This window comes from Gopherus evgoodei, chromosome 2 (genome assembly GCF_007399415.2).
Source record: "Gopherus evgoodei ecotype Sinaloan lineage chromosome 2, rGopEvg1_v1.p, whole genome shotgun sequence".
Lineage (NCBI taxonomy): Eukaryota > Metazoa > Chordata > Testudines > Testudinidae > Gopherus > Gopherus evgoodei.
In genome coordinates, this window is record NC_044323.1 from 33,393,862 (window position 1) to 33,408,990 (window position 15,129).

The following is a 15,129-nucleotide window of genomic DNA, read 5'->3' on the forward strand; positions in this document are numbered from 1 at the left end:
AATTAACTGCATGTTTGTTGGGCCTGGATATATTGTGAACTGTCAATATAAAGTGCTCGTTTTATTTTTTTAAACATAGCTCAAGGTATGTCAGATTTTCTTTAGTTTCATTTTGCTACTAAGAGTTAGACCAATTTTATAGTCCGCCATTCTTGGAATGAGAGTATTTCACCAATCTGCATTGTGATTGGAGAAAATCCTTCCAATCAGAGTTCTAGTCTGTTTGGTAAGAGTGCTGTATGGGTGGGAGATTCATTGAGGAGTGGAAAGCCCAGATGACCACTGCCTTAGAAGTCAGACACAGCCATTCTATAAAGTGCAGTACAAGCAGGGCAGTCATCTAATTGATGCTGCATTTTGCCCGGACTTGGGTTCTAGTCTGTATCTGTCCCTGGGTCACCTGAGTAGTGGACTGCATGCCTCTGCCACCCACTGGCGGACTTGTCTCTTATTTTTTAAGTTGATCACTATTTCTTTCATTGTGATTTATTCAGGGAATGACAAAAATAATTAAGTCCCATTGACTTGGTGTATATCATTAGCTCTGGGTATGGGGATGCTCAGTCACTGGCACAAACATTTTCATCCAAAGCAAATCTGAAGCATTAAGAGACATAAGTGGCAGCACTTGTCAGAATATAAAACTGCCAACAGCTCCCAGTACCCAAAAGTCAGTATCAAGGATGTTACTCTAGAAATGAGGAGCAATGAGCCTCCTTCTGCAGTGCATTTCAGGCGCCTTTGCTTATTCACCGCAGGCTGGCAACTCAATACCCGGTAATGGTAAATGTCACTATATTAGATTCTGTGAACCTGAACGCCTCTGTCTCACCTCTTGTTCTACAGAGAACAGCCTTAAAATGCTAGAAAAGCACAACACACTCTCTAGGCAAAGATCACTTCAGGAAAAACATCTGGCATCTGCATAGCACCAAGACTTTAGAGCACTTCCCTGCAATAGCTGTTAGCATGGCAAGTTGGTTACAAACACAGACTATAAAAGCCGGACTAGAGCTTTCAACTGAGTCTTGTTATAAACAACGTCCGGTTTTCTGTACTTCCATTTTGCTATACAGAGTGAAACTGTTTGCAAACTTCTTAAATTCCCTTCCACAAGGAACCAGATATGAAGTAAAGGCATTATTTGCAGCAAAGTGCTAGATGAAGGGCATTGGGGTTCCCCCTCATTGACTTCAAGAGGGGCAAGATTTCACCCAATGTTTTTACCTAACTGTGGAAACAAAAATGGGGGGAATTGTACAGGATTTCTGTGACTACTTTCTAATATTTGCACAAGTGTCGCAGTCAAAGGAAAAATCTGTCTCATGCACCAGCCATTGCTCTCAAAATGTGACTTCAGGAGCTCTTCACTTTCACCTACATGAATTACTTTACTGCTAAAATGATTCCTTTGATTTCCTGACCTTGGTCTTTCCCTTAGGGACGTAATAAATTCCAGACGCTCGTAGAAGAAAATAGCGCCTCTTCCAGGACTTTTTTCCATCTTCCTTCAAATAAAGGGCCCCTTCAAGTTCTGGCACAATGACAGACGTCCCACAGAAGCTTTCCTGTGCAGCAAGAATTGAATGACACAAAATAAATGGACTTCAGCACCTATATTAATAAACAACAGCCAATTGTTCACTTAAAAACAGACATTTTCTGCAACAGTGAATGTATAAAGATGGGGAGCCCAGTTATGGAACAGAGAGTCAAACATGTAAATGTGAGTTTTCCATGTTAAAGTGTTCATGTGGGACTTGGGCATTCTTTTTAGACACTTGCTCTGGGAAACTGTCCTCACAGCAGGGGGCCCACACACAGCTAACTCATTCCCTTTTCTTAAGCTCCAGACTAAACATTTAAGAGTTAAGTAATGGATAGAGACTTCTACCATTAGGCTCTTTGCACAGTGGTGGATTTCTATTTCTGGCCACCCCTAGTCTTGGACCAGAAACATATATTACCTAGTGAAGGATTTGCAATAACCTATTAAAGACTAACCAGAAAAGCATTTTCTGCTGAGGAAGATAGAATAAAATGCTTGGCACCATTATTCTCACATGCTCGGGTTTTTGACTATTGCAACGTCTCTAGGTTGTGTAGGGAAATACTTAATACCCTAGAAACTGCTCCTAAAGGCACCAAGAACTTTAAAATAAAATCAAAGATGAGAGATTTCTATTATATTTATTTTTAAGCACATACCAGCATTCACAACCCATGTGAACAAATACATGTTATTGCTGGCCATGAAAGAGCTCCTGTTAGGAGGTGTAGAACACTCAGGGTAATCTCTAATGTCAACATACTTAATTTTCTCATTTAGAAGTTACTATGGACAGCTCTCTGCTTGCTGATATTTGGTGGCTTTGTTATCATGCACTAATTCTAAAGTGGGAATCCCCAGGCATCTGAGCAGGGCCGGCTCCAGGCCCCAGCGTGCCAAGCGCGTGCTTGGGGTGGCATGCTGTGGGGGGCGCTCTGCTGGTTGCCGGGAGGGTGGCAGGCGGCTCCGGTGGACCTCCCGCAGGTGTCCCTGCGGAGGGTCCGCTGGGTCCCATGGCTCTGGTGGAGCATCCGCAGGCACGCCTGCAGTAGGTCCACTGGAGCCACGGGACCAGCAGACCCTCCGCAGGCACGCCTGCAGGAGGTCCACTGGAGCCGCGGGACCAGCGGACCCTCCGCAGGCACGCCTGCAGGAGGTCCACTGGAGCCGCGGGACCAGCGGACCCTCCGCAGAGACGCCTGCAGAAGGTTCACCGGAGCTGCGGGATCAGTGAGCGGCAGAGCGCCCCCCGCAGTGTACCGCTGTGCTTGGGGCAGCAAAATGGCTAGAGTCGGCCCTGTACCTGAGTACAGATTATCCTCTTCCTGCACTTGCATCAAAGCCAAAATGTTCACACAAAACAAAAGGATTTTTTAATTTCCTTAGTTCTGTGATCATTGTTTGTTTGTTATCAGTCTAGATTTCTCTTTCTCATCACAGTAGACTGGTGTACTGAACTTTCAAGAAGAAGGGTCAGAAGATAAGCAGGTTTAAACTGGAATCAAATCCAAAGGCTGCTTGTATAAGCTGGCTGCAGAGCTAACACTAGTAACTGTAGCAACCTGCATGGAACTTGGGAGGGGGATCTCAGGTTGCAGGATGGAAGAGTTTGGAAGAGGAATCAGGAAGTTAGTCTGAATGCATGTGGCTTGAGTGCTTGAGGCAGCATCTCTGTGAATAGCTCTGGTTATAAAGAGACAGTTTAGTTTTACAAGCCTGGAGTCCTTTCATAGTACAACCGAGCATGAAGTACATGAAACAAAAACTGGGGTGGAAGTTTACCTTCTTTAACTAGAAAGAAAAGTAACTATTTAATTATTTAATTATCATTATTGCTCAGTCTTAATGATTTAAAAAATAAAAAGCCAATCTGATTCTAGCCCAGGAGTGTTTTAGACTACTGGTAACGCTCTGTTGGGGATCTTACAAGCAAAGCATTTCTGCAATGTCAGAGCTTAGATGAACTTTGATTGCAGGTGCCTCTTCAGAGGACTGTGAAAGTGCAATGCTCCTAATCTGCTGTCCTTGTTCAGGCCCCAGTCCCGTAAACACTGAAGCAGCTGCTTCACTTAACTGAAATCAGTGGGACTATTTACTGTAGAAAAAAGCTAAGCACACGTGTTAATGTTTGTAGGACTGGCACCTAACAGAAGAAAGGAATTATCTGCATTATGTTTTACAATAAAAATATAACACAAAGTAGAGTCTATGCCAGTCTAAGCTTGAGAAGGAGCCAGAATTTACCAATGTACATTGCCAAAGAGCCACAGTCACACATCAGCAGCCCCACATCAACTCTCTCCCACCCCCGCTCCCAGCACCTCCCACCCACCAGCAGCTTCACCAATCAGCGCCTCCCCCTCCTTTCCCGCACCTCCTGATCAGTTGTTTTATGTGCAGGAGGTTCTGGGTGGGAGGAGCGAGGGCATGTCAGGCTCAGGTCAGGAGGCAGGAAGAGGTGGAGTGGGGGCAGGGCCTGTGGCAGAGCCAGGAGTTAAGCAGTGAGCACCCCCCTCCCTCCCTGGCACATTAGAAAGTTGGCGCCTGTAGCTCCAGCCCCAAAGTTGGTGCCTATACAAGGAGTCGCATATTAACTTCTGAAGAGCCGCATGTGGCTCCAGAGACACAAGTTGGCCATCCCTGGTCTATGCTTTCAGTGGTGAGCTGCAGATGAAGTTGAATAGCTTTCTACACAGCCTTAAACACAAAGCTGATAATAACAAACACAGAACTTCCTGTTACACATTAGCAAGCAAAGAACTAAACACTGCTGTTAACAGCAGATGTAGGCTGTGGCACTCTGCTGCATCAGCACTTGCATCACCACTTTACCAAGCTGGCTTACCTCCAGTAGAAACTCTTTGTTTTTCTCATTCATTTCCTTGCCTTCATTTTTTCCTTTGTTTGCCAGGTAGAAATTCTGATTAAAATACAAGAGGTTGATGTTGAACAAAAGAGACAAAGATTATAAATGAACAGATGACATTCTTCTCAGCCTTTCTGTATTGTGCACTGAGCTATGGTATGAGAGGCAGGTATCCAAGTATTGCATTTCAAATCTCATTACAGGAAGCCTTCACTAAAGTTGCCTATTGGAGCTTTTACATCAGTTTCTCAATCCAAAGTTCATTTTGCCCATATACATACACCCCGCCTCAACCCCATACTTCAAAAAAACGTGGCTCAATTCTTGATTTTGTTTGGCTGCTTTTCTGGGTCAGTGGGTTTGATTTTATTTTTTGAATTTGAACAATGTCCTAGATTCCTAGAGATGGATGTTATAGAACATAACTGAGGATTATGCAGTAGATTAGTACATGATGAAGAAAAATGTAGTGCCAAGAACTGAATGCATAATTTTCTAGCAATCATTTTTTATGGTGTGCATTGCTTCAGAAACTGAGCTGTGCATGAACTACAGTTCTTTATTATTTAATAACAAGTGTTTGGACACAGTAGATTTTACAGAGTTCCTTATGTCTGCATTTGTATGTTGCATTATTGCACCATGCAGGAAAGTACTTTTTGTCCAAGGAGTCATTTGAAAGCCAAGGGGTAATTTTGCATACTTGTGGACAAACACTGTAGACAGGGCTGGCATTTCCATTGAGGTGAACTAGGCAATCACCTAGGGCGCCAGGATTTTCGGGAGGGGGCGGCATTTTGCCGGGGGGGGGGGGCGGCAGGCGGCTCCAGTGGACCTGCCGCAGCCATTTCTGCGGAGGGTCCATTGGTCCACAGCTCCGGTGGAGCTGCTGCAGGCATGCCTCGGACGGTCCACTCATCTCGCACAGCTCCAGTGGACCTCCCACAGGCACGGCTACGGCACCTCCACCAGAGCCGCAGACTAATGGACTCTCCGCAGAAATGGCTGCGGCAGCTCCACCAGAGCCGTGGGAACGGCGCGCGGGGCGGCAAAATGGCCATGAGCCTAGGGCACGAAAAACTCTAGCGCTGGTCCTGACTGTAGACCACCACATCTAGCATCAAACTCATTGTTTGAGACTTGGGCCTAAGCTTTGAAACAATGCCTCCAGCGCCGTGGATGCAAGTATCCTCACCTGGAATTACACCCATTCAGAAGCCTATATGGCTATCTGCACCTCCAGACAATGTAGCTGTGCTGTCTGAAAGGGTACAGCTGCACTCACATTTAACTGTAGACTCAAAATTGTATCTGCAGTTGTGAAGGTCAGGATCATGCTCCAGTAAAAACCAAGGCCCAAATCTGTTGGCAGCTTCTAACCCTAAAGGCCTGCTGGCTTGGGACCAAAGTAGGGAAATAACTTGATGTTTGTAGATAGTCCCTTTGGCTTTGGCTGAATTACGAATAAGGTTAATTGTTTGCTTTATGGCCCCTATCCTGCAAACAAAACCTGTTTCATCCAAGAAGAATTCTGCCACATTTTTTGAAAGCTGGCTACCTAAAATTACTCTCCTAAATCCAGCGTAAAGAGTGTGATTTTTTTCTTCTCTCTTCTCCCCCCAAAACCCACTGGCAGTTCCCATTGACTTCAGTGAGACTTGTGTCTCCTCAAGAGTTCTGAAAGTCAGATGACATATTTACATGCAGATTTGTCTTAGAAATCAACAAAGGCTAAAATGTATCATGGATCTGCAATGTCTTGTTTCTCTTTTGGCGACATTTCCCAGTTAAAGGAGGAACATGTTATGGTTATACCAGAAAATGTAAACACAACTCCACCTTTATGTGCAAGCAGCTAATTGGAGACTACTGCCACCAGGCAGCATAGAGAGCAATTGAAGAACCCAGCTTGACCATGTAACCACATCTTCCTCCTCAAGCCGCGTTTTGCACAGCAGCTTTGTGGGAGAGCAGGACTTGTTCAAGATGGGGGAGACCCCTGGAGCAACACTTATTTAAAAAAAGTGACCTTTAAATGCACAATGTCAAACTGGCAAGCCTAAAAGTACCATCAGCCATACTTCGCCCTACGTTCCTGCCATGGCCACCGCAATGATCAAACAATGAACATTCAAAACTGAGCTATTTTCTGCTAGAAACAAAATGGAATTCAGACTCAGGATTCCCAGAAGTAGGAAAGACTAGCCTGGCTACTAGCTGCCTGAGCACATGGCTAATCTGTAGTTCATAGTCCAGGGCTAGATTAAGGTAAATACATGGGTCTAGGGCAGTGGTGGGTAACTTGCAGCTTGCAGGCTACACCTGGCCCATCAGGGTAATCCACTGGTGGGCTGCCAGTTTATTTCCATTTGCATGGCCGCCCACAGCTCCAAGTGGCTGCGGTTTGCAGTTCCTGGCCAATGGAAACTGTGGGAAGCAGCATAGTTGCAGGGACATGCTGGCCACCGCTTCCTGCAGCTCCCATTGTCCGGGAACGGCAAACCACAGGCATTGGGAGCTGCGGGAAGTGGTGTGGGCCGCAGGAACGTGCTGGTTGTTGCTTCCTGCGGCTCCCATTGGCCAGGAACAGTGAACTGTGGCCACTGGGAGCTGCGGGCAGCCATGCAAATGTAAACAAACTAACTGTCTGGTAGCCCGCCAGTGGATTACCCTGCTGAGCCGCATGCAGCCTATGGGCTGCAGGTTGCCAACCACTGGTCTAGGGCCACAGCTCCTGGAATCCCATGATTACATTGGAATCTCTGCTTTCATTTGGGAATAAATGTATTTCTAGCCCTCTTGATTGTAAAAAAAGCCTTGAAAATGTGTCCTGAGCATAGCTGGTGCAGCGATGCTTGCCTCAGTCTGCAGATAGCCTGAAACAACAGCTCTGATGAGATGAAGAACCACATTCATCTCAGTGCAGTTGCTAATCAGACACCTCCTGCTCTGAGCAGAGAACTCTGTGGTGCCATGCAATCATGACTCTGCTGCACTGGTGTTGGCAGGAACCCCTGCACACAAATGGGGAAACTTTGAAAAGCAGGCAGGGAATATAACAGAACAAGTCCCATTACAACTTTGCTTGACTGGGTGGGGTTCCCCTTCAGGTAGGATGGACTGTAGTCCACACAAAATTAGATTGTTGGGTAAACTGAAGCCTCCTCCTTCTCTGGACCAACACTGAGCTGTAGGAGGACCCCACTAACCCAGGAAAAGGCTCTAGTGTGGGGGCCTTTGCCACTATCAGCTCATCAGGGAAGGGCCCATAGGAAACTCTGATGTGTGCCTAGGGCCCTGAATTATCACAATCTGGCCCTGGTGTCGCCACCAATGCAGAGATTCAGAATGACTGCTGATGGCTTTAATGAGACCACAAAGGTCCTCTGACTATGCGTGATTTACATTAGAGCATCTGGCATTTATTTAGGAAAAAAAGACCACCCTGTGCCTATAGTCAGTGGTAGAGAGAGAGAATTTCAGTAATGACAACCAGGTGGCATCACAAATAAGGTTGCCTTTTGTCAGTGCAGGAGTGTTTTGCCACCCAATCCTATGCTAAACAGATGTATCACTTCATCTTTCCCTTGCCAACATGCATTTCATTTATTATGGCTCACCTCTTGTATGTCCCCTCTATTCCTGAAATCTGACTGTATCTGACATTTATTATCCTTCAGTGGATTAGGCCCAGGGGAGGAGACTGCATACTGCACTTGCTATATTTGTATCACTGTGTGGTCTACCATTGATCAGAATGTCATTCATCATGTACTAGGGGACCACATGTGTCCACAAGAGGTCATTCCAAGTCCAATAGTCAAAGGTCACATTAAAAGACAAACTGTTTCCCTTCTGCAAAGACCCTGGGGAGAAGCATGTCAGGGTTGGGAGAGTCAGGCCATTAATGTGAATGCTGCTTGGATTTGTTGGAGAGCTCTCTCCATATACACACAAACCTCCCAAGCATGAATATTTCTCTTGTTTGCAAAGGAAGATATGTCTGTCTGTGGTAGGGCAGGCTCCTTAACAGATGGAGTGCTTCTCTGGGTATACAACACAAGAACAACAACTTTGAAAGTAATATTAGTAGCAAATGAATCACGTATTTGCACTTGCATTTGAATGGCTGCTTGTTTGTTTAAGGATCTTTGCTTCTGAAGATGGGGATTATCAGATTCTTGGGCCTAACTTTCTGGGATAAATTCTCCACTGTGCCCATAGAAAGCTCAAGAACAGAGGCTGCCAGGGAGCCAAGTGGGACCCCCTGATTCTGCTGTGCCTAACTTCGGAGCTATCTGATGCTGTGGGGTGGGGGAGAGCATTAACATGTGCCACTATCAGAGGGGTAGCCGTGTTAGTCTGGATCTGTAAAAGCAGTAAAGAATCCTGTGGCACCTTATAGACTAACAGACGTTTTGGAGCATGAGCTTTCATGGGTGAATACCCACTTCCTCAGATGCATGTAGTGGAAATTTCCAGGGGCAGGTATATATATATGCTAGCAAGCAAGCTAGAGATAACGAGGTTAGTTCAATCAGGGAGGATGAGGCCCTGTTCTGTGCCACTAGTGTAACTTCCCTAAGGGACATTGTGCCAGTTGAAAATGGGGTGTGTCCGGAGCTTCACTGTACCATGTCCCCTCCCTCTTTCCCCATGCTGGTCAGTGCAGTGACAGAGTTAGCAGAGGTAGTGGCTCCACTGGCTCCACCTTCTTCATACCAGCAGGAAACTTCTCCTGCACATGAGGAATTCTCAAAGGGGTTCTCTGGCCAGCTTAGGTTCACCATGTGCTTTGTATTTATGGTGTTCAAAGTCACAGGAGCTGGGCAGAACATGCCAGTTCGGGGAGGTGGGGGGGGGCAGCTGTATCCTGCACAAGAATGGCGTATCCTGCACGAGAATGGCGTATCCTGCACGAGAATGCGCACTCAGTGAAGCAAGGCCACATCAGTCTATACATCACTGAACGTGGAAGGGAATGAGGCAAGGTTCCGAAAGGTCTGTGCTCCCGGAAGTTCTCCTACACACACACTGGCATATGAACTGACAAATTGCCCTCCATTCTCATAGCCATGCAAACGCATAGCCAAGATAGTGATGAGAAATCAGAAATTACCTATGTGCAGTGCCAACAGAAAGTTAAGCAATCTTTGTTGGCTTTAAAAAAAAATGCAAAGGAGAGCACAAGATAGCCTTTAAACCATTACAAAATCAATCAAATCTAAATGGACTTTCCCCAGTCCACAAAATGGTGTATGGCTAATGTAGGGATTAGTTCTATACCAAAAGAGAAGTCTGTACCAAAATCAGAGACATTTGAGCTGTTCAAAAAAAGACTAACATTATTTTAAATATGAACAAAAGTGGCTTTTGTTTTTTGTCTTTGACAGCACAAAATCTTACTCACTTGAAAATGGCTGGACTGTTTTGGTCAGACTTTCCGAAATGCAGGGCCCGACCAAGAGATGGCTAACGTCCCTTTTAGAATGAGCTACTTATAAACATAGAGGCAATTTAAACGATAGGCACAAAATGAATTAAAATAAATCTGTGTTCAGCAACTCCCTGCCACTGTATTTGGTCTGCATGTTCAAGTCATATTGACTATATGCTAAAGCAATGATGCGCTGTAGTGCAGATGGTGTTTTTCATAATTCTATATCAGACTGTACCTGCACAGCGCTATCACTTCAAAGATTACAAACACGAATCTGAGGCGCCGTCAGCAGCTAAAATCAAAGCTAAGTAGGGGCCAGGAAACTAATCTTCAAACTTGGCTTCCATCATATTGTTTGATAAAGTTACTGCGGCCCATCTTCTATATTCTAGGATAGACTCTCCTCCACTTCTGTTAGGAAATGGAAGAACAGGTGGCAAGTGAGAAAGATTCATATATATGAAATTCCTGTAAGAAAAAAGCAGCAATAGGAATGCAAGTGCCTAAAAATAATATGTAAATGAAACAATTAAATTGTAAGAAGTCTGTTCTTGTGTTATGATCCCAGGAAAATAAGACCATTTGTTTGAAGGACACTCAATTTAAAAATCATGCTCCTGTCTAAAACATTCTTACCTGCTATTGGAACATATAACAAGTAACAGCAGGTACCAGACAAAAACACTTCTCTATTTTCTTTTGCTTGTGCATTTGACTGCACTCAGAATATAGTCAATTTCACTCTTGTTTGTGTGGGTCTTTCACATGGCAGCAGAGGAGAGAAAAACAAATTTAAAAAGTAGGAATCAGATTGTAAAGCCACAGGCATTAGCAGAAGGATAGGTGTAGTACCTGCCTGAAACTTTAATGAACTAAAGTTGAAGTTCAGTGAAGTGGACTTTTGCCTGCTACAGTCACACCACCTTCTCTGGACATAGATATTCATGCATGGAATTCTTCATGGTTATTAAGTTATTTGGAATTCTTGTCCCACTTCTTAATTTAACCTTTAGTTTTAGCATCGCTGTTCGAGTTTAACCCCTAATATATCATCCCTTGGACAGAAACAGGAGTCCATACATTCAGGATACAGGCACCAACTCATAGGGCTCTCATAAGTATAGCTGTCTCCACTAGCTGATCAGTGGTAGTAGAACAGAAGCATAGAGCAACTACTCTTTGAAGCCCATTGTGTAAATACTTTCAATTAGTTTTACAAAACCAAAAGGGAATGTGCATAATGTGATCCACAGGGCCTGAGTCTCTCTCATTTACAGCAGTGCAAATCAGGAGATCAAAACAGGTAGAAGAGAAGAATCAAGACCAGAGACTGTTTCAAAAACAAGAGATTAACATTTGGATTTGTAAGTTTAACATCAGCTGCCCTGGGGGAATGATCTAACCCAAATGTATGAAACAAAAGCATGTCAAGGAGGGTTTTTTCCCCCTCCCATATTAGTGTCTTCCTCAGGCAATTATTATTCTCTAGGCTCTTTGAATTTTAGTGTCAATGCCAGATAGCTTTTTTTTTTTTTACACTATTTTCCCCCAAAAGGTCAGCCTAGCATCATTGCAGCTGCATTACAGAGTGATTTCAGTCTTTCAGATGTTAAGGTCTTCTTCTTTGTGTGCATGCAACCCAATATGTGTTAATGTTCCAGTCTTTAGTCATTGGATTCTGACCTTCCATCTCAATAACTGAGTCACTGCTGCAATTTCATGGAGCAGCCTCTTAATGCGATTTCCATTGCACAGTAAGTTATATCACAAATGGGTGAAAGTGATGATGTGCACATCCTCATGAAAGAGTGGAAATCTGAGTGGAAAGCCCTATTTTGTAAGTGTTTTTAAAAGTATGTTATAGAAAAAAAGCTACGGATAAATGCTGGAAAGGACTTATATTGTATGACTCATTAACTTTTGTCAATGGCTGCTAGCATTAGCTGGATAGCATGTAGGTGGCAAAAGTGTAAGGGATAACATCCTTCACCCCAAAAATATAATAACCCAATTAATCTTTAGATGAAGGCATGTTTAATAGTTTAGAAGCATGTTTAATAAGTTAATGTAAGTGCTTACATAACCTGCATGTGAACTGTGTCATGTTCCTCTCTAGTGGCTGATCCACAGAGGATAACAGCCTACTACTAGTACCAGCTAATGGACCTTCTCCTTCAGATCAAGTCACAGAGGTCCATGCTGCAGTGCTGATGGTCTTGTGTTCAAACACTGTTTCCTATCTGCAATCTTTACACAATGGCATTGCTTCCCCCATGTGGCACTATACAAGTGGGGAACTGAAGGTCTCATTTTTAGCAGTGTAGACAAGACATATGAATATACTACAGAGGAAAAGCTCTCTTGTGTGGTTTTTCCTTGTTACTGAAACCACAGATTTGTTTTTTCCCTCTTTTGGAACTGGTAGAACTAAAGCCAATAAAACCTCTAGCAGGCATAGCATAAACTAATCCGTATGATTTAAAAGTATTTTGCCAATATCACATTACCTTACCTGGGGATTTTTGAACACAGCATATTTTTCATTTTTTTCCAAAAACAGAACCTTATTTTCACTGTCCCGGGTCCAGTCTGATAAGATTTCGATAACATTTTCATGGTCTTCAAAAAACCTTTCTATGGGGACAAGAAAGGTCAGCGTAAGATAAACACCCACTCCAGAGGCAGCAGACAGAAAGTCCTGTCTCAGAATATAACTATTACCTGATGTTCCTTCAAAAAGTCCGAGCCCTGCAGTCCCTTCCAGTGCAGAGAAGGGAGCCGAGCCTCATGAAAATGGTGGGGTATGAAAGGGCAATGCAACTCTGTAGTATGTAGCTGTGGCATCCCGTTGGTGCTAGCTCCATGTGTAGGATACAATACATATGTTAGGGGGCACCACTAGCCAAGCTGGGGCTGTAGTCAGTACAGCTGCTCTTTGTAGTGTGTTTTATAATGAAGTTAGCTGTGAAACTGAGCATAGATTAATGGCTGCAGAGCCAGCATTAACTTGTCATGCCTTGCACAAGCCTTTTATCCTTGTTTCCAAAGCTCTGATTGCTGATGTTGTCCTTCTACATCTCTGAACGGACACTGCAAGGAGGGGTGCAAATGCTTTGCCTCTGGAAGCGCACGGGCACCTTTGTCCCTGATCAGCTAAGTAAAGGTGCAGCACACCTCTGCAGGTTTCCCAAGAGCACTCTTGCTCTACTTTCAATAGCCATTGGTGACTACACTCTTCAGACAACTTGGACAGCACTGATGTATGTGGGAGGATATGAGAAAGCATGGTCTGATGGCCTTTTCTAGTGTTTCATACCCTTCTGAGACTCCCTCAAATGGAAGGGTACGATATAGTCCATCAACACTCAGTTCTGACGATTTAACAACTGCGCGCTTTCAAATGTTACAGGGGCTCAGCTGAAGAGCCTGTCTCAATGTACTCAGTTGTTCCTCAGCAACACAAAGCATTGGAATACTTTTAATATAGCTACCGACAATGTAAACCACTGTATAATTACACGTAAGGAACAGAAGGGTAAATCGTGCCCTAAAATATATAAATGTAACTTGGAAATAACTTTCAAAACAGTGACCCTTGCAGTAATCCCAGCCACAATTACAGTATGGAAGAATACAGTTGACTCTAAACCAGGGTACAAGTTTGTTATGTGGCTAAATTGCTCTGTTGCAAAATACAGCCCAATGTTGTACCACACTAAAGCCATAGAAAACCTTCATGAAATTTTTCAATATGCAATTTATCTGAAAGAATAGATCATTTGATTTACATTAACCACATAACTTGTATGATAAAAACTTATGTACAGTTCTCTACCAAAGATGTTCCGATACAGAAATAGCTTGGACTTTTTTTGGAATATCTATTCACTAATCTAAAACATTGGCTTCTTGGGCTTGCTACTCAAAGCAATATTAAAAAAGGACATACTAGAACTTTCATGCAGGGAAATGATGTAGAAGAGTATAGTTTCTTTGTACAAACGTTAAGATTAGAGCTGGCCAAAACATGGGAATTCCAGTTCGCGGGAAATTTCAGGGCAAAAAAATATATTATATATATATTTAAATTTCCCATGGAACAGAAATCCTGAAAAAAAAATGGCTTTGTTCCCTGAGAATCTGACAGCTGCTGAATGAAAATAGGAGTGTGAAACTTACCAGAATGTCATTGTCACTCAACAGCTGCCAGGTCTCCCAGGTCTGTAGCTCGGAGGCTGCCATATCATGCAGACTGCTCTAGGTTGGGTGCCCCCCAGCTTCCCAGACTCGCAGTCTTGTTGGCTTCCTGGGAAGCCAGCTGGGTCAGGAGTCTTGAGCCCTGGAGTCCCTGATCCCAGGCAGTCCACAGGGCAGGGATGCCTCAGAGCTGCAGACCCTGGGACCCTGTCCCCAGGCTATCTGTGGAGCTGTAAGCTGAGCCTCAGTTGGAGCCGGGGTTCATCCCAGGGCTGGCTTCTGGCTCCACGACAGGGATCTTAGCCTGCCATGGCAGGGCTGCCCCAGAGCCATGGACCCTGGAAGACTGGGCTCGTTGGAAGCTGTGCAAGCTGGCAGGTTATGGGAACCTGCCTGGTTCACTGAGAGTTTACCAAACTCAAGATGTTTCTGTAAAGCATTTTGGGTTCAATGAAGTGTCATTTTCTGATGGAAAGTATCAGAGGGGTAGCCGTGTTAGTCTGGATCTGTAAAAGCAGCAAAGAGTCCTGTGGCACCTTATAGACTAACAGACTTTTGAAGCATGAGCTTTGGTGGGTGAGTACCCACTTCGTCAGATGCATGTAGTGGAAATTTCCAGGGGCAGGTATATATATGCAGGCAAGCTAGAGATAATGGGGTAGTTCAATCAGGGAGGATGAGGCCCTGTTCTAGCAGTTGAGGTGTGAAAACCAAGGGAGGAGAAACTGGTTCTGTAATTGGCAAGCCATTCACAGTCTTTGTTTAATCCTGAGCTGATGGTGTCAAATTTGCAGATGAACTGAAGCTCAGCAGTTTCTCTTTGAAGTCTGGTCCTGAAGTTTTTTTGCTGCAGGATGGCCACCTTAAGGTCTGCTATGGTGTGGCCAGGGAGGTTGAAGTGTTCTCCTACAGGTTTTTGTATATTGCCATTCCTAATATCTGATTTGTGTCCATTTATCCTTTTCCGTAGCAACTGTCCAGTTTGGCCGATGTACATAGCAGAGGGGCATTGCTGGCATATGATGGCGTATATTACATTGGTGGAGGTGCAGGTGAATGAACCGGTGATGGTGTGGC

The 15,129-nt window shown here is 44.3% G+C and overlaps 1 protein-coding gene across 4 annotated transcripts in view; it reads right to left on the minus strand.

Annotated features, from left to right (window-relative positions):
• The window catches only part of APBB1IP (amyloid beta precursor protein binding family B member 1 interacting protein), a 130,367-nt gene that overhangs the window by 46,498 nt on the left and 68,740 nt on the right, over positions 1 to 15,129 (minus strand). For all 4 annotated transcript variants that reach the window (XM_030550300.1, XM_030550298.1, XM_030550297.1 and 1 more), the window contains exons 7-9: positions 12,368 to 12,489; positions 4,395 to 4,469; positions 1,425 to 1,568 (exon numbers count right to left, since the gene is read on the minus strand). In XM_030550300.1, coding sequence (XP_030406160.1) covers positions 1,425 to 1,568; positions 4,395 to 4,469; positions 12,368 to 12,489 — 341 coding nt within the window. The remainder of the gene's footprint in view (positions 1 to 1,424; positions 1,569 to 4,394; positions 4,470 to 12,367; positions 12,490 to 15,129) is intronic.